The following is a 25,972-nucleotide window of genomic DNA, read 5'->3' on the forward strand; positions in this document are numbered from 1 at the left end:
TGAGGCTGTTTCCGGCCTTCATATTAATCTGGCTAAGTCTGAGATGGTACCTATTGGGATGGTTGCTAATATAGAGAGTATGGATGGTTTTATGGGTTGCAGTAATTCCTCTCTTCCTATGAAGTATCTGGGTCTAGATGCTTCTTACAAATCCTGTAGTATCTAGGATGGGATTGTTGAGAAAATGGAGAAGAAGTTAGTGGGTTAGAAGAAATTATATCTTTCAAAGGGTGGTCATTTGACTTTGATAAAAAGTACACTATCTAATCTCCCTACATAATTTTTATCCCTTTTTCTAATACCAGCCAGTGTTGCTAAGAAGTTAGAGAAGATTCAGTGGGATTTTTTGTGGGGAGGTCTTCATGGCGAGCACAGATTCCACTTGGTTGGTTGGTTTATGGTGTGTAAGCCAATACAACAAGGGGGATTAGTCATCAGCCAACTGTTATGTTTCAATCGTGCTTTACTGGGTAAATAGTTATGGAGATATGGTTTGGAACCAGAGTCTCTTTGGAGGAAAGTCATTGATAGCAAATATGGTTATGATATTTGTCAGTGGACTCCAAAGAGGTGCAAGGGACTTATGGGGTGGGGCTTTGGAATTATATTAGAAAGGGATGGGATCAGTTTGCTTCACACATCTGATATGAGGTAGGGGATGGTTCCCAAGAATTGTTTTGGAAGAATCATTGGGATGGTAATAGTTCCTTTCAAGATAGACATCCGGAGCTGTTTAGATTTACTAGAGACAAAGATGCTCGAGTCTTTGACTGTATGGAATGGGTACATGGCAAGGCACATTGGAGACCTATTTTTATTCAAGATGTTCAAGATTGGGAGTTGGAGTCTATGACTCGGTTTTTAGATGATTTGTATGCTGCACAGGTTGGTTCATCTGGTGGTGATAAGCTGGTTTGGCTCCCTTCCACCAACAAAGGGTTTCAAATCAAGAGTTATTACACAGTGATCAATACTAGAGCAGCTCATACTCTTAATTTTCCTTGGAAGTGTGTCTGGAGAGGTATATCCCCACCTAGTACCCGTATTTGTCTGAGCGGCAAAACTGGGAAAATTTCTAATGGCAAATAACCTCTGTAAAAAGGGTATTGTAATCACGGATTGGTGTTGCACGTGTAAATTATCTGGTGAAACATCAAGTAATCTGTTGTCCCATTGTTCAATTGCCTATGATTTGTGGGGTTTTTTTTTCTTCTGTGCCATCAGGATTGCTTGGGTCATGCCAAATTCAGTCAAGTCTATGGAGTCTTGAAGTGGAATGATGGGGTGTCGTAGGTATGGAACTCTATGGCGGGCAGGGCCAGCCTCTATTCTATGGTGCATTTAGAGAGAGAAATCTATGGATATTTGTGGAGAAGAAGCTGTCTATACCGAATCTTGTGTTTCTTTTCTTGAAAACTCTCTTTGAATGGTTGACACACTCTTTTACCATCTCAGCCTTTTTTCTTATGGAGTTTTTGGACTCATTGTACTTGTATCGCTAATCTTATAGGTTCCTTTTCTATCTTTTGTTTCTTTCTATTTATTAAATCTCTGAATACTTCCAATATACGCTTTTCCAAATTTAATAATTTACAATTTCTTATACAAAAAAAAGAAAACCTCCTTTTTCATCTTGATAAGCTATTTGATTTTAGTTGTGCAAGAACTAAAATCAAATAGCCTTGTGCATAGATGGAGGTGTGGAGTGTATTTCTTGTGAGTTACAAAAGTAATGCAGCAGTTCAAAAGGGATCAAAATCAGAAAAGCTTCACTTCTTTGTGATATTTGTTCATTCTTTCTGCAGATTTTGAATCATTAGGCTTGCTGCATCATCTGTGTCAGTTTGACCTCATGAGCATTTTGTCAGTCATCAGAGTGCAATTGGCTACTTTCACTGCTCATTTTGCAAGGATGCGCCGAAGACTTTTCTTTCTTCACATGAATGGATTTCAACACGATTGAGTTATTTATTCATGCTTTCCGATTTCCTAATCTGTAATCTCCTCCAGCATTTGAATTGTTACTCAAAATTACGTGTAAATGAAATCTGTATAAATTGAAAATGCTCTCATGATTCTTGTTTATTCCATTATCATAATTTTGGACTTGATCAATTGTAATATATACAAAGGCCAAATCATTCTAAACAACATTATATATAAATATAAATACACACATAAAATCACATATTATTTTTGCTAGACTAACAGCCCAATTAGACAACATTGTCAACTTGAAGCTCTATGTGGAGTCTACAAACAGGACAAGAAGCATGGTTCCGAGTCAACCATGTCTCAATACATGCAGGATGGAAAGCATGAAGACATGTAGGAAGCTCAACAAGGCTCTCACCCTCAACAAACTCCTCAAGGCAGACAGGGCAGTCCGTGGCGGCTTCATCGGCATGGAATTCTCTTTGTGGTAGTTCCGGCATAGGAGCATGCGGCTGATGATCATGAGGAAGCTCCGCATTGTGTTCTTCCGGTTCTGGTTGGTTCTTCATCTTCCACCAAAGAAAGGACATAATCAAGGTAAAGATGAGACCAACGGCTAGTGTTCCTCCTATCCCGATAATCGCAAGGGGCTCTAAGAGAGGCCCTTGCTTCACATGGCAATTCAAGCTACTAGCCGTTGCATTGCCAGCCATTGTGGGAATTTTTCTTTCTTTCTTTTTTTTCTTGCTCTCTCTCTCTCGGAATACAAACTCTCATACGAAAAACATAGACTCTACAGTGTTTGGTTGGGTGAAAACAAAGAAAAATAAATAATAAAGTTAATGTGTTTTTCTCCGAACCTATCAAAAAGTTTTCTCTCTAAAATAGATAGAAAATTAAGAGGGAAAAGTTCATGAAACGAGCTTCCAAAAATACTCCCATCTTGAAATTTAGCTCCAAATCTCTAATATGTTGGGTTTTTTTTTCTTTTTTTTCTTTTTTTTTGTTTGTATCTAACGATTCTAACCTGTTGACTTTTCTTTTCTTTTTTTTCCTTTGATTTTTTATTTCTGTTACTAACTAACGTGTTGGTTTTTTTTTTTTTTTTTTTTCCTTTGATTTTGTCTAGACAATTGGGCTTCTTTTCTTTGATTTTTTCTGGACGTGCAGCTTTCTTCTTCTTCTTCTTTTTTATTTTTTTGGTGCTCATATGTTTATTTTCTCATTAATTTTGGTTGGTTTTTGTTTTTGTTTTTGTTTTTTTTTTTAAGAAAACAATTTTGAGTTAATTTCTTATGCTATTTCTTTTTTACTTTAATGAAGTGTCCATCTATTCACAATTTTTTTAAAGTACAATATGTTACTTTTTGTTTTATTTAATAAGGATATGATGATAAATTTATACAAACTTTATTCTCAACCAAACAAAAAAGTTTTTCATCCCTCTACTTTTCCACCATTCCAACCAATACAAATGAGGTAAACTAAAATTTTTTTTATCCTCCTACTTTTCCATCCTCTCTCCATTTTTTATCCTTTCATTTTTCCATCATTCCAACCAAACGAACCCTAAGAGTTAAGACAGACAGAAATACTCTGGCGTGTGTTGGTGAGTTAGTGGGTTAGAGGAAGAAAACAAAATTAAGAGAGTTTAATTGTCTAGTTCTCTTTGGGAGAAAGTATACGATATGTTTCAGGAACTCCAGCATCTGGTGTTTCTATGCCCAACAAGAAATTGACATCTATTCCAGATGAGACATCAAATTAAAAAGACGAAATTGACATATGGTGTTTAGTATGATGTAGTTTTATAAGTAGAGAAATAAAGCCCTCTCTTTGTTTATTAGTTGATTTAATGTATTTGGTGGTTGTGCTTGATTTTCAAGTATTATTTATTAGTTAGATTTTTTCAGGTATCACATTAGGCTCAGCCAAAATCATTTCAAAGTTCACTTTTTTAATGTACAAAACAATCCCCTTTTTTAAAAAAACTGAAAAATAATATGTTATTTAAATTCAAATTTACACATTTATTTTCATTCTACAAATTCTCAAAAATCAATAGGATAAAGATTTACTTGTTGGTTTTCCTTGACACAGTTATAAGCGGTGTATATTGATAAACATGACAAATGTTGTTTGTTGTTTGGGAACTTAAATCAATTCTTTGTTTTCTTTTTCTTATGGATTAAATCACAGTACTGTGTATGAAACTTAAAAGTACTGTGATATATTCTAATTGCAATCTTTAGAATGAACTTTTGCGATCACTGATATATTGGACACTCAGGATAGCTACAATGTGATCAGCTATGTTGCTATAGTGACAAACCTTATAATAATTTCTACAACATAGATTTTGAGAAATTGGTGATTGGTGATGTTAAGACCTTATCAGTTAGACATATAAAGGGAATAAAAGGGAACAATGGTGGTGACAGTGTGAAGAGTAATATTGGTAGTATGAGAATGTTTATTTGTTGAATTTGCTTAATGATACCTTTCAAATGAAGTTTGAACTTGGGGTTTGGATGCATAAAAATTCCAAGTTCAAAGTTTCTCACGAATTTTGAAATATAGTGTTACCCAAAAAAGGGATATTGGTAGGTTAAAATTTTAATTATCAACTCCAAAGTAAAATCTCACTTCAAAATATGGAATTAAAAGTTTCAGATGCAGACCAATTATTCTAAGTCTTGTTGACAAACCGAGGAGGTTACACAAACTATAGTATATCATGAGTTCAACGTGAACTTCAAGTTGAAGCTAGCTAAATCAAATATGTTTATGGTGAAGCACTTAATGGCTATGGCTAAGTAACCTTTCATGGAAACAAACTTCTAATCTGCATATATGATCCATTGATCCCCTATCAGGCTCTCCTTGCATACACACGATAGCCTTTGCAAGAGAAATATGGCTGTGTTAGTTGATTTTTGTGGTATGTTTTTTATTATACTAGAAGCATATATACTCATTTTGGTTTGTATTTGAGAAGTACACTCCCCCCCCCCCCCCCCCGCATCCTTCTCTAATTATCTTAGAATTGATTTCAAATACAGATTACAGAGCATTTTCTGATTACTTATCTCCCATAGTTTCTTTTACTGTGCAATGCTTTTGAGTGTTCTCTTTTTTTTTAGGGCTCTGCTAAAAAATTCTGAAGTATGGTAAAAGTCTCTTTTGAATAGTTTTTTGGACAATATACTACACAGCTAATGGATAGCATTTTGGACATTATTGCACAGTAGAGGACATCTTAGATAGTATTTTTGACTTGATAATTATTTAGATAATATAACTGAAAATTTGGACAAGTGATTGCATAGCCAATGTTGTGGTGCTTGCTTTCAAAAGTATAAATATAAGAAAACCAATTTTGAAATTTTATTTATGTTTAATAATATGAATCTTAATTAATTGGTACAACAAGAAAAACTGTATAATTAGGATTTGATTTTGAAAACCAATAATATATATTATATTATTTACTCCAAAACGAAGACAAAAAGGGGGCAATAAATGTATCTCTATATAGCCTAAGGATAGGTACAAAATGATTCGTTTTTGATACAAAGGAATAACCTCTCATATGCCAATGCCATCTTTCGTGCAGTAAACATGGAAGTTGCATATTCACGACATGCCTGTCCTCTCTGTGCTAATCTCTCTGATCCTTCCTCCACCACTGCTTCAAGTGCCTCTAACAATGACTCTACATTTGGGGCAAACATGTAACCAAATTCATCATCCACAACAATTGTACCTTTGATGCTAGGAAACCTTGATGCCATTACAGGCTTTCCACTCATCATGGCCTCCATAAGAGTTAGATCAAGCCCTTGAGGCCTAAGTGTCGGATTTACAAATATATCAATGGCATTATAGAAAGCCTTCAATTGTGATGGACTCATAGAGCCCAAAACCAGAACTTGAGGCCCCAAATCTTTGTACCTTTGCTCCCATGGTCCTGACCCAGCAACAATCAAATACACATCAGGGTGCTTTGAAATCAGTTTGGTGAATGCTTCATAGAGTAGTGGATGACCTTTGTCTTTTACCAATCTTCCAGCCACACCAAGTACTAAACTTGCATTACCAGGGACACCAATTCTAGACTTGAACTCAAGGCCTAAGCTCAAATCTTTTCCAAACTCATCCTCATCAACACCATTGAGAATCACATGGACTCTCTTATTAGGAATTTGATACACATCCCTAAGCATTTCCCCACAACTATCACTTATAGCAACATGATGTGCGTAGCTCTTGAAGAACCTTATTTCATTTAATACCTTTGGGACTACCCCTTGTAAAGTATTGTTGAAAGCTGGAGATATGGGCTCGTTTGGTCTTCGAGCCAAATCTTGGAAAATATCAGATTGTAAGCTCTCAAGTGCTATGCCATGCCATGACACAGCAAGGTTTGGAAGTTGTCTTGCAATATAGTGAGGAAGTGCTACACTTTCCGAGTGAACCACATCAAAGGGTTCACGTTTGTTCTCCTCCATAAATTGCTCCCAAGCTTTGTTATATCGCCAACGCCCTGGTTCGCCTTCATGGCAATGGATATATGGTGAAGATGTTGTACTAATCATTCCAAGTTGACTAGGAGAGGTGAAGACATGAACTTGATGGCCGCGGCGTGCTAGAGCGGTGTGTAGAGTATGTGCGTGGCGTTCCATGCCTCCCGGTGTTGTACCAATAGGCCATTTTCGTGAGAATACAGCAATCTTGAGAGCAATAGGTGGGGGTTGGTCAGGGTATTGGAGGAAGAGAAGACGGTTCCAAGCAAATTGGGCTGCTCGAAGATCACCCGACCAAGGCTTGACATGGTTGGCAAAGGTTGTGCATATGGATGTGGTAGGTGTGTGGAGGAGAAAAAGGGCTGGGATGGTGAAGAGAACTATGAAGAAAAGGATGGTACATAGATTGGATTGGGAAAAGGAAATGGATTTCTTGGGTTTGTTGTTGCTATTGTTAATGTTGAGAGCCATTTTGGGATGGTTTCTCTAATCGATAGGGAATGAAAATGTGGATGTTTGTGTGGTGGCTTTTCACTTTGAAAATTTGGTATGGTAGTACTATTACTATACTAAATTTCATTGCTGAAAAGTTAAGAAAAGTTTTGGCAGGTTTTTTGGGGAGTTAGGCACGCACTCAAGCAAGTGCGCTTGGGTTTTGATTACTTTAATAAGAATTTTCTACTTTTCTTCTTCAAAGTGCATTTCTCACGCTTCTTTGAAGAAAAAGTGGGATTCATGTGCCAAATAGTTTGCGACTTTTATGTATTTATGATGGGTGATATTATATGATAGTATATGAGCTTTTCATGTGGTCACATGAACCACCGTGAGAGACTCTAAATACATTCCACTTTCGTTTTTCAGCTCATGAATTATGCCAAATGCACATGACAAAGAGAGAATTTAAAGTACTCAAATTTCAACTTTTGAGCGTGACTGATTTGATGTGTTTTTGAATAAGGTTATTTTTATTGACTAAATTTGTTTAAAATTACAATTGTATATAAAATAAGAGTATAAAGTTGTATATAAAGTATAAACTGGACATGATATTACCTGGAATTTTAGGCTAAAATATACAGAGACTCACGGACTTCTAAAATCTATCTGATTCTTTTCATAATACCTCTAATTTTTTTTTTTTTTATGCACTCAAAAAAAAATCTTATTTTTTAAACATACTACAAGAGCTGTCTCATACAAAAAATTGTAATTATCTCATACGTACAGTATGGCACTTTAAATTTACTGAATGGATTACCAAAAACAAAAAACAAAAAAACAAAAAATCTACAGAATGATGTTCGTATATTAGATAGTATTATAATAACGACTGAAAGCCTAGCTAATACATTATAAAGCTTCATCCTTTCTACCAAAAAAAAAAAAAAAACAATTATATAGCTTCCATTTCCAAATGGAATATACAGCATTAACATATACTTTTAGGGCATACTTTAGTAAACTTTTTTAGAAAACTTTTTTATAGAAAAATAAAAAAGTGACTAACTTTTTTTACAACTTTTTCAATTCTCTATAAAAAATTTCTAAAATGAATGATTAATATATCCTTTTCTAAAAATAATTATCACTTTAAATTATATTTAGGGCTAGTTTCATTCAACTTTTATGTTTTAGGCTTTTTGAAAATGTGGCATTTTTGGAATTGTAAATATGAAGTGTCAATGCAAAAACGCAAACAAATATGCTTCATAGCCCAAAATGCACAATGTTAAATCTTACTAAACATAAAAATTTTCCTTTTACAAAATGGTATATTAAAATAAAATAAAATAAAAAATTACGAGATACCAAGTGTTTGTTTGGAAGCAGTTTATTTAAGTTTTTTTTTGTTGAAAAATTTTTACTAGAAATGACTAAAGTATACTTGTATTATGAAAAAATTTTAAAAATGAGAAAAAAAAAATTGAAATTTTAAAAGGTCGTATGAGCTGACCAAATAGAGAAAGAATGAGCAATTGATTTGGTAGAGATCCGAATGGGGTAAAAGTCAACCAATTTAGGCGAAGACGCGTCTGCACGTCGTTCTTGACTCGGAAAAACCGCCTCATGAGGTGCGTTGTTATTTTCTCTAATATGATAGTCAACCAAGAAATTAGGCACTTGGCATTTGGCAAGTGCTATTTGCTTCGTCTCAAAGCCACTCATCAACTTCTTCTCTTTAATTGTCCGCACAGATACGTATAACTTTGAGTGACTTTTATGCAGCTATAGCTAGGTGCCTATGCAAAAAGCCTATAATATCTTCCTATCACATGGAGGGCCTTATATTGGAAGATATGGATCATGGTTTATTTTAATTCAACACCATTTTGCGGCCAAACAATCTGTTCTAATATATTGTATAGGAATGCTACTTGTCACAAAAAAATAAAATAAAATAAAATAAAAAAAATGCTACTTGTATAATTTTTTAGAACAAAGTTTGGCTCCATTTAAAGCTTTGGGCTCTAATGGTCAATAGGAATATGATATTTATTTTTGTCGTGTGGAACATTTAGTCTAATTATCTAAGTGAGTCACGTACATTGTATATAATGGGACACATGTTATTTTTATATTGGTAATTAGAGCTTTGGGCTTATTTTTTAAAAGTGTAGAACTTAGGTTAAAATTTTTTGACACGATATATTAAGCTTCTCAATTAAATTCAAATACAAAATTGCGTTAAATTTATTTGTTATTAGAAAATTATAACATTAATTGTACTTGATTTATTAATCAATGCAACCATGTGTTTAACTTTGATTGAAAAATCTAATGTATTGCACCTTAAAAATTGTACTTAAGTTTTGCTTTTTTTTTTTTTTAAATAGTAATTACTGTGTTAACAAGTTGTTATTGATTTTTATATGGATCTACCACTAATTTTACTTTAGACTTATTGTATGTATTATTAAAATTTTGACATTTCAACAAATTGTAAAAAATGTTGTGATTCTAGACGTATTATATAATATATCTTATACTTTGCTTCCAACAATCATATGGCATCTTTTTTTTTTTTTCCTAAAAATAGATTTTAAAGGTTATTTGAAAAAAGCAATCCAAGAATTTGGGACAAAAAGCTATTAATGGTAGCTTGAGTTCGGTTAAAATCATATATAATGTATTTACGCTATCATCATTTTCAAATAAAGTATTTTCTATAGTGGTACTACATATAACAAATACAAAATAGAGAAATGCCCAAATACATGGTTAAACTCCCTATCAAAGGTGGCTCAACTTTTAGGCCATTTAGGCAATGACCTAAGGCCCTCAAATGGAAGAAGGTCCCCTAAAATATATTATATTATTTTCCTTATAATATTGCACAATAATAATTGTAAGGACACGGTTTTCGTTAACCCGGTCCTGGACGATCAGGCCCTGGCCCAAGAAGTCCCACACAATGAAGTTTGTAGAGTATGGGCTGAAGAACTCGGTTCCAGTTGGCTCAGACGGTTCGTTGCATGTCCTTAGTGGATGTGGAGACGTAAATCAAGAAAATGGATGTGAAAGTGGAAGTTTTATTCATGGACATGCTTTCATACAATGACTTCTTGCCTTTCTCTCTCCTCTCCTCCCCTTTTTTCTCCGTCCCCCTTTCTGGGGGACTCTTACATATGATATAGGCCCTCTTTTATCATCTGGGCCCTACACTTGTCGATCATCCAAACCCCTACGTGAGCATCTGTCCCATCAGACGCCCTTACCAGTTCTTTGTGAGTTGCAGTGACCAAGGTAACACTGTTCAGGGGTCTTCTCTTCATTAATGCGGCCAGGAGAGTAGTTGTGATGCATTTAATGTGGTGGTGACAGCCTTTGCTGGGATATTTTGAGCCTTCTTTCTTTTTACGTGTTTGGAGTGAGGGCTACAGTAACTGGGATGCATCATTGATCTGGGCTTTGGAATGTCCGAGGAGGAGTTACTCCTCGGACGTGTTTTCTTCGCCCCAGTTGGCTTGGGCAGGGATTATGGGTCGCGACGTCTCCTCGGACAGAATCGTCCTCGGACGAGCCCAAGGCCCAGCCAACTTGTTATTCTGGGCCGGTCCCCACAATAGCCTCTCAAAACTCCGGTTTTGATCTCCTTCCGAGGAGAAAAGCGGGGTTTTGACATTTATGAAGGATGGAACGGATGAACTCTTGGTCCGCGCGCGTGGGCGGTTACTTTTGACGCGCCACAATTTACGAGGCGCGGCCATTTACTCCAAACAGCTTTATGTCTCCTTCATCCAACGGCAAGATGTGGATCTGACGGCCAGCATTGCTCCTTGAATTCGTGAGCGGGAGGGATTTTTTCTCTCTCCCTCCTGCTATATAAAGTGCCTGAGAGGCTCCTTTTTTCTTTTTTATCCGCACATCAGAACAGAGAGCTCCAGAGAACTCCAGCGCCCAGAAATCCTTGAGCACCTCCTTCCTTCAAATCTCCATAATTGTTTCTACGAAGCGCCCTCCCTAGAAGATATTTCCGATCACCTCACCGGTCATTTGTGAAGATATCCGTAAGTTCCGTTCGCTTCGTCGCTTCGATTTTCTCCACGGATTTTATTTTTCTCCTCGGTCTTTATTTCCATTCCTCCAGTTCAGCTTTAGATGGGTAGATTCAAAAAACTAGTAGACACTCCGGCTGCTATGGAGGCTTTTAGGGCAAAATACCATATCCCGCCGGGAGTGGTTCTGCGGTACTGTCCCCCAGAAGGAGTACTGTTAGATAGAGGCGTGGGTGAAGTGGTCATTCCCATGATTGCCTTTATTCAAGGGGGAATGACGCTCCCCATGCGTAGGATTACCCGGGACTACTTGTTCCACCATAGGTTGACGCCACACCAGTGCGCTCCAAACATGTTCAGGGTATTAGGCCGCATAGATGTCTTGAATGAACGAATGGGTCTGGGTCTGACTTGGCATGACGTGGTACGCATGTACGAGTGCCACTACGTTGAGAATGGAGGGTATTACCTTAAATCTCGATCCGAGGTGGTTAGGCTAATCTCCTGTCTCCCCATATCCAATAAGACTATGAAGGATGACTTCCTCATTGCCTCAGGAGAATGAAGCGATGGTCTTCATTGTCCAACTCAGGCAGGAACCCCAAGTGTGGTGCCTTTAGGCCCAATCCTTTAGGGAAGGGGCTTAGCTCCTTGGACTTACTCTCTTTTCCGCTTGTCATAAATCTTTTAGTTTAATTCTAATTTTCTTCTCGGTTGTATTGCAGATAGAGCTTTGGTTGCTCCCAGGCTGAGCCACGTGAACGTTCCGGCCCTAAATTATCTTTTAAGGTCAGAAATCTACGTCCACGAGGACGGGCAGCTGCGTGCGTGTCATTTGGTTTTGGGCTATCAACCACTAACCCATGCTTTCCAACCTATTGGCCGCGCCATTAGAGCTGGTAGCCCTCGGTTAGCTAGGATTGACGTGTCCAAGCCCGGGTGTTTAGCCCGAGTAGATCTTAAGCCAATCGTGCTACCTGGAGTTCGGGATCCTCCACCGGTCGTGAACGTTCCGGCCCTAAATTATCTTTTAAGGTCAGAAATCTACGTACACGAGGACGAGCAGCTGCGTGCGTGTCATTTGGTTTTGGGCTATCAACCACTAACCCGTGCTTTCCAACCTATTGGCCGCGCCATTAGAGCTGGTAGCCCCCGATTAGCTAGGATTGACGTGTCCAAGCCCGGGTGTTTGGCCCGAGTAGATCTTAAGCCAATCGTGCTACCTGGAGTTCGGGATCCTCCACCGGTCGTGCAACTGCCTCCAGAAGACCTTAAAGCCGCCGTGCCAGCTGAGGAAGAGGCTGAATCATCTCGTCTTTCCCTTGAGGAGGAAATAGACGAGTTTTATTTTGAAGAGGAGGTTGACAAAGTCCCCGTAGTCGAGCTCTCGAATCCTGAAGGAGAGCAGGATCGAAATTCCGTGGTTGCCGCTCCAATCATTATAACTTGCTCGGACAACTCTTCAGACGAGGAAGTAGGCAATATGGCTGGCAAGGGAAAATCTTTACGAGAACTGATGTCCAGCCGAGGAAAGGGTCAGTCTTCAAAGGCGCCTGCTAAGTCACAAGCCCAGGACCCTCCCCCAACCGCCCCTCAGGTTCCTTCCGACCTTGGCCTCAAGGTTAACCCTGACCTAAAAAAGAAAAGGCTGGTTGACGTTTTCGAGGAAGGTGAAGTGGCCCCCCGCCCGGCCAATCAGCAGAAAGCCACTCGGGGGCAGAGGAGTAAAAGGGCTAACTCCACAGAGAGCCGAAATGAGGAGAATCGGGCTGAGATGCGCGTTAATCCCCGCGCATGGAGTTCGAAGATGGAGCTAGACGGGGTTGCTATCCCCTACACTGCCTCGGTTCGAGAGTACAACAGAGGCAGAGCGGGCTACATAGTTGAGGCCCTGGAGCAGCCAGTGCTCCTTCCTCGGGATATGGAGGCCTACAGACGGTTCTCCCAGCCCGAGCTTTTTCTGTCCCTTAAGAGGGACCTTGCGATGGTGAGCCCTTCTTGCATCCTTTTATTAAGTCATCAACATTGTTGCATTCTATCCTAATTCTCATTTTGTTTTGTTGGCAGATCACCTAGTAGGTGTTTGTGGTTGAGGAATTTTGCCGCAGCAACCGCAGCTTGGCTGAAGCTGAGGTTCAATCTCGGGCTGAGGTGGAGAAGACCGTGGGGTCCCTCAAGCAAGAAATCTTTGAACTGACGGAGAAGTTCAAAGAGTCAGAGAAACAGCGCAAGAGCGCGGAGGCTGGCCTGAAGAATGTTGAAACCCAAGCAGAGGATCAGCGCCAGAAATTGTACGTAACTGAAACCAGCCTTGCTACTGAGAAGCAGAATGTACTGGAACTCAAGGCCGCTCTGCAGAAAGCTGGGGATGAGATGAGGCGGGTTAAAGAAGAGGCCCAGCTGATCCGAGAGGCCGCAGAGGCTGAAAAGAAAGCTTCTCATCAGCTCGGGATCCAAGAAACGGAGGCTAGGCTATCCGAGGAGATCCTCGAGGTGTGCAGGGACTACTGCAGCATCTCATGGGCTCACGCCCTTGATGCTGCAGGAATTCCTGCAGATTCGGCGCTAAGATTGCCTGAGAACGTCTTCTATCCTCAAGAGATCCGAGAGAATCCTGATGGCGCCCAAGCAGTTTCCGAGCAGAACTTGGCGGTGCCAGATGCCGCCCCTGTGCTTGATAAAGCGAAGGATCCTGCCACGGACTCTATCTCCGAGGCTCCTCCTCCTCAGTCAGAGCAAAAGAAGGATCCTCCTGCTAAGGCTTAGCTTTTAGGCTTTTAATTTTTGTACTTCTCCTTTTTTTTTTGAATGAGAGTCGTCCTGTTTTTGTGTTCTTTTGTAAGGACCTCTCTTTGTATTGACCTCGGAATATTAATATAGAATGTTCTCTTTGTTTTCTATGGATGTATGCTGGTACCATCCATTTATTTAACGTTTGCAATGACATAAATAAATATAAATGGTCGAGATAGAAAGGATGCCGTGCAGTGAATTTGAATAAGGGTTGCAATGATGCTAGACTGCGCACACACCCTGAAATGATTTCCCTTAAGTAATAATTTCCCCTAAGTCTATGGTCCGAGGAGCCATGCAGGACTTAGGTTCTGTTTAAAACTATGAATAGTTGCCATAAGTAATAATTTCCCCTAAGTCTGTGGTCCGAGGAGCCATGCAGGACTTAGGTTCTGTTTAAAACTTTGAATAGTTGCCATAAGTAATAATTTCCCCTAAGTCTGTGGTCCGAGGAGTCATGCCAGACTTAGGTTCTATTTAAAACTTTGAATAGTTGCCATAAGTAATAATTTCCCCTAAGTCTGTGGTCCGAAGAGCCATGCAGGACTTAGGTTCTGTTTAAAACTTTGAATAGTTGTCATAAGTAATAATTTCCACTAAGTCTGTGGTCCGAGGAGCCATGCAAGACTTAGGTTCTGTTTAAAACTTTAAATAGTTGCCATAAGTAATAATTTCCCCTAAGTCTGTGGTCCGAGGAGCCATACAGGACTTAGGTTCTGTTTAAAACTATGAATAGTTGCCATAAGTAATAATTTCCCCTAAGTCTGTGGTCCGAGGAGCCATGCAGGACTTAGGTTCTGTTTAAAACTTTAAATAGTTGCCATAAGTAATAATTTCCCCTAAGTCTGTGGTCCGAAGAGCCATGCAGGACTTAGGTTCTGTTTAAAACTTTGAATAGTTGCCATAAGTAATAATTTCCCCTAAGTCTGTGGTCCGAGGAGCCATGCAGGACTTAGGTTCTGTTTAAAACTATGAATAGTTGCCATAAATAATAATTTCCCCTAAGTCTGTGGTCCGAGGAGCCATACAGGACTTAGGTTCTGTTTAAAACTTTAAATAATTGCCATAAGTAATAATTTCCCCTAAGTCTGTGGTTCGAGGAGCCATGCAGGACTTAGGTTCTGTTTAAAACTCTGAATAGTTGCCATAAGTAATAATTTCCCCTAAGTCTGTGGTCCGAGGAGCCATGCAGGACTTAGGTTCTGTTTAAAACTATGAATAGTTGCCATAAGTAATAATTTCCCTTAAGTCTGTGGTCCGAGAAGCCATGCAGGACTTAGGTTCTGTTTAAAACTTTAAATAGTTGCTATAAGTAATAATTTCCCCTAACTCTGTGGTCCGAGGAGCCATGCAGGACTTAGATTCTGTTTAAAACTATGAATAGTTGCCATAAGTAATAATTTCCCCTGAGTCTGTGGTCCGAGGAGCCATGCAGGATTTAGGTTCTGTTTAAAACTATGAATAGTTGCCATAAGTAATAATATCCCCTAAGTTTGTGGTCCGAGGAGCCATGCAGGACTTAGGTTCTGTTTAAAACTATGAATAGTTGTCATAAGTAATAATTTCCCCTAAGTCTGTGGTCCGAGAAGCCATGCAGGACTTAGGTTCTGTTTAAAACTTGGATAAATTGTCATAAGTAATAATTTCCCCTAAGTCTGTGGTTCGAGGAGCCATGCAGGACTTAGGTTCTGTTTAAAATTATGAATAGTTGGAAATAGACCAGTGGGCACAGGATAATCACGAAACAAAGCATGGGCAAAGCCATTTTCATTAATAATAGTATCTTCTTAAGTTATTTACATTCCATGGTCGAGGTACAGTTTTCTCATCCAAATCTTCTAGATAATAAGCGCCTATCCCGGCCACGGATGTGATGCGATACGGTCCTTCCCAATTGGGCCCCAACTTGTCCCAAGAGGGGTTTTTTGCGCTGCCGAGAATCTTTCTCATTACGAGATCACCCGGACCTAAAGGTCGCAGTTTAACATTGGCATCATATCCTTGTCTTAGCTTCTGATGATAATAGGCCATATGGATCGTTGCTTTTTCCCTTCTTTCCTCGGCTAGGTCTAGACTTCTTCCCAATAACTCGTCGTTACTGCTTGGGGTAAATGAGTTGGACCTCAGTGTGGGAAAGTTGTTCTCGATTGGGAGCACGGCCTCAGCCCCATAAGTCATCGAAAAAGGGGTTTCGCCGGTTGACCGTCGCGACGTTGTCCGATAGGTCCATAAGACGTGTGGGAGCTCTTCTACCCATCTCTCCTTTGCCTCATCCAGTCTTTTCTTCAGTCCATTCACTATGACCTTGTTCACGGCCTCGACCTGCCCATTTCCTTGGGGGTAGGCGGGAGTGGAGTATCGGTTAATGATCCAAAACTCGCGGCAATACTCCCTAAAGTTCTTGCTGTCGAATTGGAGACCGTTGTCCGAAATGAGTGTGTGTGGAGTTCCAAAGCGAGTAATAATGTTCTTCCAGATGAATTTCTGGGAATCCATGTCCCTAATGTTGGCCAAAGGTTCAGCCTCCACCCTTTTGTACTTGTCGATCCTATCCCTCAACTGATGAACGTTGGCAACTGGTTTACCAGTAAGAGATTTCCTTAAGCCATGCTCGGTGGGGAGACCGCTTTTGAATGTGCTGATAGCAACATTATCATGGTTATCATCTAATTCGTTATATACCTCCCAATATCTATCCGAATATGCTTTCAGGGTCTCTCCCTCGTGCATGGATAAGGACAATAGCGAACTGAGGGGTCGAGGGACTCTGGTATTTGTAATAAAGCGGGAGCAGAAAGCCTAAGTGAGCTGCTTGTACGAGCCTATGGAATTTGTCTTCAGGCTATTGAACCACCTCATCGCCATTGGTCCCAAGCTGGATGGGAAGACTTTGCACATCAGGGCTTCATTTTGCGAGTAGATAGCCATTTTTTGGTTGAACTGACTAACGTGCTCTACCGGGTCTGCTCGGCCATTATAGACGGCGAACGCTAGTTGGTTGAAGCGTCGAGGCAGCTTAGCCCCTTCGATTCTATACATGAAGGGTGACCTTGAAATCTGGTCTAGCGCCCTCTTCATAGCATCATTTCCCGAACCCTTGCTGGATGGGCTCTCATACTTCCGTACAAGGCGTGGTTCTCTTTCGTAAGAAAAGGTTTCACTTGGGGGGGTCCTTGACCTCCGTCGGTAACTCGCATCCTCCCCATTAGAGGACTCACCTGAGCTAGAGGGAGATCGTTTTCGCTGCACACGTCGTAACTTCCTCTTCAGGTCATCTATCTCTCACTGCATGGCCTGATGACTATTTCGCCTCTGGGATACGTGACTACCTATCTGGGTGTGACTCTGGCTCGTCTGGATAGTATGCACACTTCCCTCACGATTCCCTCTGCCGCCTGGGTTGGCAGGGTTATTTTGCCTCTGGGACTCAATGGGTTATGTCTGTTGGGAGTTAGCCTAGTGAGGATTCTCCTGGTGTGGACCGAGTTCTGCCATGCTCGACCGTTGTGCTAGCTGATACCCTAGTTCTTCCCACAGACGGCGCCAATTGTAGGGACACGATTTTCGTTAACCCGATCCTGGACGATCAGGCCCTGGCCCAAGAAGTCCCACACAATGAAATTTGTAGAGTATGGGCTGAAGAACTCGGTTCCAGTTGGCTCAGACGGTTCGTTGCATGTCCTTAGTGGATGTAGAGACGTAAATCAAGAAAATGGATGTGAAAGTGGAAGTTTTATTCATGGACATGCTTTCATACAATGACTTCTTGCCTTTCTCTCTCCTCTCCTCCCCTTTTTTCTCCGTCCCCCTTTCTGGGGGACTCTTACATATGATATAGGCCCTCTTTTATCATCTGGGCCCTACACTTGTCGATCATCCAAACCTCCACTTGAGCATCTGTCCCTTCAGACGCCCTTACCAGTTCTTTATGAGTTGCAGTGACCAAGGTAACACTGTTCAGGGGTCTTCTCTTCATTAATGCGGCCAGGAGAGTAGTTGTGGTGCATTTAATGTGGTGGTAACAGCCTTTGCTAGGATATTTTGAGCCTTCTTTCTTTTTACGTGTTTGGAGTGAGGGCTACAGTAACTGGGATGCATCATTGATCTGGGCTTTGGAATGTCCGAGGAGGAGTTACTCCTCGGACGTGTTTTCTTCGCCCCAGTTGGCTTGGGTAGGAATTATGGGCCGCGACGTCTCCTCGGACAGAATCGTCCTCGGACGAGCCCAAGGCCCAGCCAACTTGTTATTCTGGGCCGGTCCCCACAATAATAATAATAATAATAATAATAATAATAAAGTAAGGCTTCTCACTTAGGGAAAAAAATCTTCTATTGGCCAATAGAATGTCTTGTATATTTGCCTTACGATGTAAAACTTTTAACTAAGGCCCAAAAATTTAATAAATAAAAATTATTTTTAAATATTATACTCTTTTAGAATGTTCAACATTTTATTAATACGTTTCATTATGTTTGGGGTAGTTTAAGTCTTTAGGAGAGTAAAAAAATTTAATCTTCCAAAAGTTTACTCTTCCTTTCTCTCGCTATCAAAATAAAAATTAAAATTAATAGTTTTGAAGAGAAATTCATTATTAAAATACATTGTTCAATAATTGAAATCCAATATTGCCAAGAGAGACCATGTCCATCTAAAATAAGATATTTATTCTAATACTAATTGTTTCGATATTTTTAGAATTAAAACTTTTAAAATACTTTTTATGAATATATATGGAAATAGTCTAATTAATGTATCTCTTATAAAATATTAAGTAACAATATATTTTACATTTGTGTCTAACCCCAAAATGCATTGAGTTGACCTTAGACTAGGCCCTATTTTTGTAGATTGTAAATTTATGCGAGATTTGAAAAGAATCTGTTTAAAACTTAATTGAGATATTCAATAGAAATGACACAATTTAAAATTTACAAGTTTTTAAAACTTTTTATTTAACATCTAAAATACTCTATGCATATAAAAAAAAATTATAAAAATGTAACATGATTAATATTTCATTATTTTGGCATGATCGACTGATCGTAGTGGTATTAGTACAAAGAAACTAATTAAATCAAGTTTAAACTTGTTAAAGAAACAACAAATATCAAATTGATTTCTTTTTGTAAAGAAGTGTTCAATGAGTACCATAATTATAATACAATTCTTATCCTGGCTATGTAGTTTTTGTTTGTGAATTACCTTTTAAACCAAAACAAAAAACAAAAACAAAAACAAAAAAACAAAACTAAACAAAACTTAACAAGTGTTGAGCGACTTTGACGACGAAGGAAAGAAGACTGGTACGGAAGGCAAAGTTGCCACCGTAATCACTAAGGACAAACGAAAAAAAACTAACCTATCAAAAAAAAAAAAAAAAACTAAAACAGAAATTCAAACCTATGCTGACTTGGATTGGGCTCGGCAAAGCACGGGTCTGTCCCTATATCATTTTTTTCCGTGCGTGGCCCAATTGCTTCAGCTACAATTAGGTCCAATTGCAAGACATGTACGATATTGTAGATTTTTATTTTTTTATTTTTTTGAGATCCGGTTATTGAACTATGCAATTACCATCTTATGTGAGATATAAAGTTTGTTAAGGGTTTTTTTTTTTTTTTTTTTTTGACACATAATTAGATGGTTCAACAATCCTATCTATTGCATCAAATCCAAATCCCAACCGGGGCACGACTTAAGGGATTGGGCCTGCCGTCGCACAAGATCAAGAGCTGCCAATGGATTTGTATAGCATGGAGGCACATGAAGTATTTAGCGGCAATGAAATTTTAAAATATGAAATTCAAATTAGCACATGCATCTTACTACCTACACCATATTATTAACCAAGTCCTTAGATATCCTGAACCAATAAGTGAGTCAAATGATATGGATGATGGAAGATAACAAGTTCCTCACGTGCCTAAACTTTTATTTTTCACTACTTACAATTTTCCACTTTAACTAAAATTGTTTCAAAAGAAAAAAGAATAGTAAAATTAATTTGAGCTGTTCATAAGACCAAAATAAAAAATTGAGCAGTTCATTAGTCATCAGATCAATGGACCCTGATAATTAAGCAAGCAAATCATTGTTGTAATTAATCAGAAAAGCAAGTCTAGCTAATTGATGCTAGAACATCTGGTATCGAACTATATATAACAACTTTATCAAGATATTATTATACACTCATGGGGCTATATACTTATATATGCTTGCTATGTGCGATTCAAATATTTACATTGGCAGCCAGACATGCCCAAGGAAAAAGTGTATACTTAATAGACACCCCCATGCTACTATAAACTTTCAATTGCCTCTTCCCTTGGAAATTATTCATGCTTTCTTACTGGGAGTGATAGGAGTGGACTTTCTATGATATCCACCTTTACTCTCCATCCTCACTTTTGTAGAGACTCCATTTCTAGTTGATTTTGGTGATGATGCTGGCCATTGTCCACAAGTGATTGCCATGTCCTTATAATGTTGGAGGTTTTCAAGTGTTTCAACAACGCCTGGCATTTTTGGTCTGTCTTTGGGGTTCAAACTTATGCATTGCAATGCCAGAAGTGCCATTTCCTTTGCTCCCTTGACTGAATACTGACCTGCAAGTCTTGGGTCAATAATGCACCGCAATCTTCGTCTACTGGTCAAGTATGGCTTCGCCCAATCAACCAGGTTTTGCTCACTCTTTGGTCTTGTTTTGTCTAATGATCTTCTTCCTGTAAGTAGTTCAAGTAGCACCACCCCAAAGCTGTAAACGTCACTTTTTGTAGTTAAGTGCCCTGATAAATATTACAAAAATATTGTTAAAATTATAATTAAATGATTAAATTCAACATTTTCAAATATCTTAAGCTTTTGCAACAATTGATAATTTATCATGATATTATGATAAATGTCAACATTTCCTAAATTTTTAAGCTTTACAAATAATCTGTAATTTATCAAATAGAAACAACCAAATTGTTACAAGATTAGCCTTTATCATTGACAAGTCCACTAACTGTATGCCAGAAGCAGTACCTGTTGAGATATATTCTGGGGCAGCATACCCATAGGTACCCATCACTCTAGTGGTAACATGTGTGTTAGATCCTTCTGGTCCCATCTTAGCAAGCCCAAAATCTGACAATTTGGCTGTGAAATCCTAATAACATAGAGAAAAGCAGCATTATAATCAAATTAGCGGTTTGATTGTAGGGACTTTGTCAATCAACTTATCTGACTGAAGAAAAGGGAGATATATTGCTACACACAGAGTCTAGCAAGATGTTCGAAGTTTTGAAGTCGCGGTATATGACAGGCTGCTCAGCACCATGTAAAAAGGCAAGGCCTTTAGCTGCTCCTATTGCAATCTTCACTCTTGTGCCCCACGGCAATGATATTGATATCCCTTCAATCATAATTAATGACTTGTGAAATCAAATATTAATTGGAGCAAGAAATGAAAAATATTTAGGATGTCTCAAGCTGGCTAGATTGATTTTTTTAAGAAAAATCACCTCTAACCTATTCATACGTATTTTAATCATATAAGACACATTAAGTTATCATAGGCAAGTTCCATATTAACTTTTTCCTAGTCCTATAATCTCATTCTCATTGAAGATAAAACAAACTTATGACTTCTATGAGGGTTTTAATTTTAACTTTATTAATCAATCCCTCCAAAATCCAAGTGTTAGATAAGATAAGAGCTTAAGTTGGTGACAAAAATAGAACTCACTTTTGAACAAGTGATTCTCTAGGCTGCCACGAGGCATGAACTCGTACACAAGAAGTCTTTCTTCATCCTCGCAACAATACCCTATCAGTTTAACTAGATGTGGGTGCCTCAGCTGCCCCAGAAATATCACTTCAGCCTACATGGAAAAATATATGATTGTTAATCAATATGGCAGGGGCCAATTTTTTATGTGATGTATGGGAAAATCAAACATAAAATAGAAGAAATCGTATATAATTGAAGAGAGAGACAAAATAAATTATGCTGTATGATATAGTCAAAATGATACGTTTGCACTTCTTAAGTCTTATTCAATTGAAAGCAGACCAGGAACTTTAGCAACACTCTCAGAAAAGAATGAGAAGTAGGTGACCTAATAACCCGAACCATATATGTATTTTGTTTTCTTCATTGTACATATATATTTGGTACAGCCTCATTAATAATTGGCCCATACGATTGAAAATGTTCCGGTACCAGCGCAATTTGCATCCTTCATCCATGGAAACATCATATTCTGTGGAAGGGCTGATTTGACTTCAGCTCTCTGGTTGTATAAACTAGACACAGTAGCATACCTAACAGGCTTTTGGCGTAGACTGTAGCATGTGCACACAGACTGTCTAACGAGGTTGGTCCAAGGAGGCCTAATATATTCTATGGAATATGGATCAATTTAAAACAATTTCATGCACTTGTTTGAAAGAAAATTATAAACCTGAATAGATAGATTAAAAGAAAAATAATTGTATTATAATTTTAATTATATTACTATATGTTCTTCTATCACGGGTAATCATTCAATAAACAATACTCCCTCTACTCTGACATAATATTATCCACTAATTAAATTTATGTTAATATCTATCATTTACGTGAGAAGATGCAGTACCATGTTTCTTTACTCATAAAGTATCTAATAATTTTCTATGTATTACATGACATGCGTATGTGTAATGGACAAATAATTTTAGAACCAATATCTAATAAAATATAGGAGAATCATGCTTTGAAAGAAAATTTTGATACACCAATCATATCATAGATGAACCGTGTCATCATAAATTATTTTTTTGTTATTCACACAGAACAGAGCTACATCAGCAAAAAGAGAATATATGATTTCTATTTTCTCAAGCCAACCTACTTCTGGGAAATCTTCAAAAATGGAAAGTGTTTGATACAATAAGAATATTAATTATTGGGTACAAAATTAATAAATTATAAATGAATTTACTTACAAGCCATTCACGGTGTCCTTGAAGGCCTTCAATGTCCAAAAGCTTAACAGCAACTGCCTGAGCCTTCAAACCCTGTCTTAAGTTTTCATCAATATAACCCTTATGCACTGTTCCAAACCCACCTTCTCCTAATAAGAAGTTGCTTGAGAAGTTCTGAGTTATTGCACGTAGCTCACTTAGCTGAAAATCATGCAAGTCCGACCCAAAAGACAGTGCAAGATCTTCATTGATGCGTGTTGATGAAGAGCGACTAAGATCAGAGAAAGATAGTCTCCGAAATGAAGGTAATGGAGCAATGTCCTTAGAGAACTCTGACCTTGATGGCCTGCATCGGCTGAAGTTGCAAAAAATTGTTTGGTCTTCAACTGAACAGCAATTTGCTGTAAATGGTCTCCATGGCTTTGATTGCTTTGTCATTGTAGGAGTAGGAGGAGAAGTAGAAGAGATTGTGGAATAGGATAGTGGGTGTGCATGCCTTAAAAAGAAATCACCATACTTATCTTTAAACTAATGAGAGAAGAGGGTCTTTCTCCAACTACTCTAACCACTCTACTAAACGGGGCAATTTGTTTCCAGTCTCTTTCAACAACATTATCTAAATCTTTGTTCCTTCTTTTGTCACCTGCACACTGTCTTCATGCATAGGTTCTAAATATCTTTTCAATTCATCTCAAGGAGACAAAATTTTAATCATTACAAAAAATTTTAATAACTTTTTTCACTACTTGTAGAGGTCCCAAGTTGTATTTGGTGTGATATTACTTTTACATGAGATACTTATTAACACTACATTCATTAATTACAACATATTATCTCAAAATAGTTATAAATTTTTTTGTCACTAAATTCATTACATTTTTTTTTTTCACTTTTTTCATAATTACTGAGGTGGCTTCTGACACGTTAGACAACAAGATGCGAAATTATATAAGTAATTGTGTATATCTTAACTTATAGATTGGGTGGACCTACTGACACATTCTTGTGTGTAGGTTCGAATTAGCTTGCGTTATGAGTATCAAGACTAATGTCCGAGGTAACGCCCAACTCCATCAACTACTTCTCAATTCATTGTACTAAGACCTAATTGTTTTATATATATATATAATTAAATTAAAATCTTAAACCTACTTGCAATATCATTACTTACAAAGCAAGTTAGTTTAGAGTTAGGCTAAGGTTTAGTATATAGTATAGGGCATCAAACCATCATATTCCCAACATGAATACTCACATGGTATTAAAGCTATATTTCAACAATTTAACATGGTATTATATCGTAGCTAATGTCTTGATAATCCCTCTGTTTTTTGGCTTTTTTCGCTTTTTTTTTTTTTCCCCAATTGTGATGCTCTCTAGTAGCTTGGCAAATCCTCAACACATGTACCCCCAAGCACCTATACTCCCCAGCACAATTCGTATCACATATTAGGAACAAATGTCACTACTAGAGAGTGCCACATCAGCCCTTGAAACATATTAGCAACCACTGTCACATCAATACACCATATACCATGTCAATAACCTACCATATTGGAACCCATCGATAGTTGATCTCCCCCATTTGGCTGCCCACTACTGACTACCCTTTCATATGTTGTTGCATATACAATGTTCATCGACATTACAACCATTGTCACCTATACCTGCAAACGATGACTTTGAGCCTTGAGGCCACTCTTTCGTGGGTTTTGGTCTCTTTTATGTGTGAGAGTGTAAACATTAATTCACTTAAGGGGTGTGTAAGTAGTCTCTATCGGTCATTGGAATTTCTTAAGATGCGATTGGTCACTTGTTTTAAGATTGGTCTTTCCTAAAGCCCAGTTCTAAGGGTCATTGCAACTTTTGTGGATGAAAATCATTTTTTAGGACTCCCCAAATTAAGGATGGTTAGTAACCGTAAAGGTTTTCCAATCTTTGTTTGCATTAGGAATTCCTCAAAAGTTGGTCAGAAATTCCTAGTGTCTTCCTATATGAGTTCCCCTTTGTCTAGTCAACAACTGTAAGAATCGTCCTTAACTAAGTATTCCCAGAAGATTGGTCAATTTTCCCAAAGAGTTTTTGAACTATAATTTGCATTCAACAGAATTGCCCATAGTTGGTCAAGAATTCTAAGAATATCCCAAACTATTTTTTTCCTACATTTAGACCTGATGATCCTCCTAACAGAGGTACTTGGGCAAACTTTAAGGAACCAATCCGCCCCCTTCAAGATCATTTAGGATTCCTTGTTATACAGAGACAGTCAAGAGTCCGTAAATATCCATAAGCCCCACAAGATCATTTAGGATACTCCTGTTAAAGAGTCCCTAAATGCCTTCAGCACATGTTTTTTAGGATTCCCTTGTTTAACAGATAAAGAGTCCTTAAAATGCCCCCAAATAAGTTTAATAACTTCCCCTATCAGGCTGTTAAATTGTTTTAAAAATACTCCTCCCAGTTATATTCCCTAGTGATAACCAAAATCTCCAGTGGTAATAATACCTCTAAGACTTCCATTGTAATATATAGCTAGGTTGTTCTTAAAATAAAAATTAAAAAAATAGATTTTTTTTTTTTTAAATTAGGATTTCCTTTGTCATACAGTTAGTAACTTAGTAGATTTTAAACACAAAAAGCTCTATATTATTAAATGTTCCCTTGTCATACAATTAATAGATTCTAATAAATATCCCAAATTATTCCTTAGAACTCCCCTTGTAAATATAGCTAAGTCCTAAGTTGCTGTATGACTCTTTTAAGAATCCCCTTGTTCTTATCAAAAAACAGAATCCCCCTGTTATACAGTTAAGAGATTCCGAATAACAGCTTGATGATCATGATTTCCACTACACACCTAGGTTAAAATCTAGTCACAAAACTTGGTATCCTCTCTTTACATTGGTGTTGCTTGTTCAAGCTTTGAAAATTACGGAAATTCTATGAACACCTCATTTTTAACCTCACCTCACCAAGAGAAAATTGTAATTTTGACCATTGGATTTCTAAATTCTTAATTAAAGACAAATCTAGAAGAGATTTGGATGAAAACAACATATCATGTGATTAAATCAGACCACGGATTAAAAATTATAACTAAATCAAAAGTTAATGGTTAATACCTAATATGCATTCCATAGTCAAAGTGCTTGCTGTGATTCATCATGTTTCTCAAATTTCACCAACGCATAGGGATTAGGGAAGGCAAATTAGGATGTGTTTGAATGTCACTCACACTTTAATTCATCGCAAAATTCACAACTTACAAA

General features: G+C 38.0%; 3 protein-coding genes across 3 annotated transcripts; all 3 read right to left on the reverse strand.

Annotated features, from left to right (window-relative positions):
• Positions 1 to 2,072: 2,072 nt before the first annotated feature.
• On the reverse strand, positions 2,073 to 2,715 carry LOC126709567 (uncharacterized). The gene has a single exon (XM_050409859.1). It carries the CDS (start codon positions 2,646 to 2,648, stop codon positions 2,217 to 2,219), a length of 432 nt encoding a protein of 143 aa, XP_050265816.1. The 5' UTR covers positions 2,649 to 2,715; the 3' UTR covers positions 2,073 to 2,216.
• Positions 2,716 to 5,359: 2,644 nt separating this feature from the next.
• On the reverse strand, positions 5,360 to 7,298 carry LOC126709754 (uncharacterized). Its single transcript, XM_050410092.1, has one exon. It carries the CDS (start codon positions 6,930 to 6,932, stop codon positions 5,475 to 5,477), a length of 1,458 nt encoding a protein of 485 aa, XP_050266049.1. The 5' UTR covers positions 6,933 to 7,298; the 3' UTR covers positions 5,360 to 5,474.
• Positions 7,299 to 19,781: 12,483 nt separating this feature from the next.
• Positions 19,782 to 23,212, reverse strand: LOC126710583 (probable serine/threonine-protein kinase PBL15). The gene is made up of 5 exons (XM_050411117.1): positions 22,725 to 23,212; positions 21,484 to 21,619; positions 21,014 to 21,150; positions 20,781 to 20,904; positions 19,782 to 20,539 (listed from the first exon to the last, which is right to left on the reverse strand). The coding sequence occupies exons 1-5, from the start codon at positions 23,139 to 23,141 to the stop codon at positions 20,091 to 20,093; spliced, it is 1,263 nt and encodes a 420-aa protein (XP_050267074.1). The 5' UTR covers positions 23,142 to 23,212; the 3' UTR covers positions 19,782 to 20,090.
• Between the last annotated feature and the right edge of the window lie 2,760 nt (positions 23,213 to 25,972).

This window comes from Quercus robur, chromosome 12 (genome assembly GCF_932294415.1).
Source record: "Quercus robur chromosome 12, dhQueRobu3.1, whole genome shotgun sequence".
Classification (NCBI taxonomy): Eukaryota; Viridiplantae; Streptophyta; class Magnoliopsida; order Fagales; family Fagaceae; genus Quercus; species Quercus robur.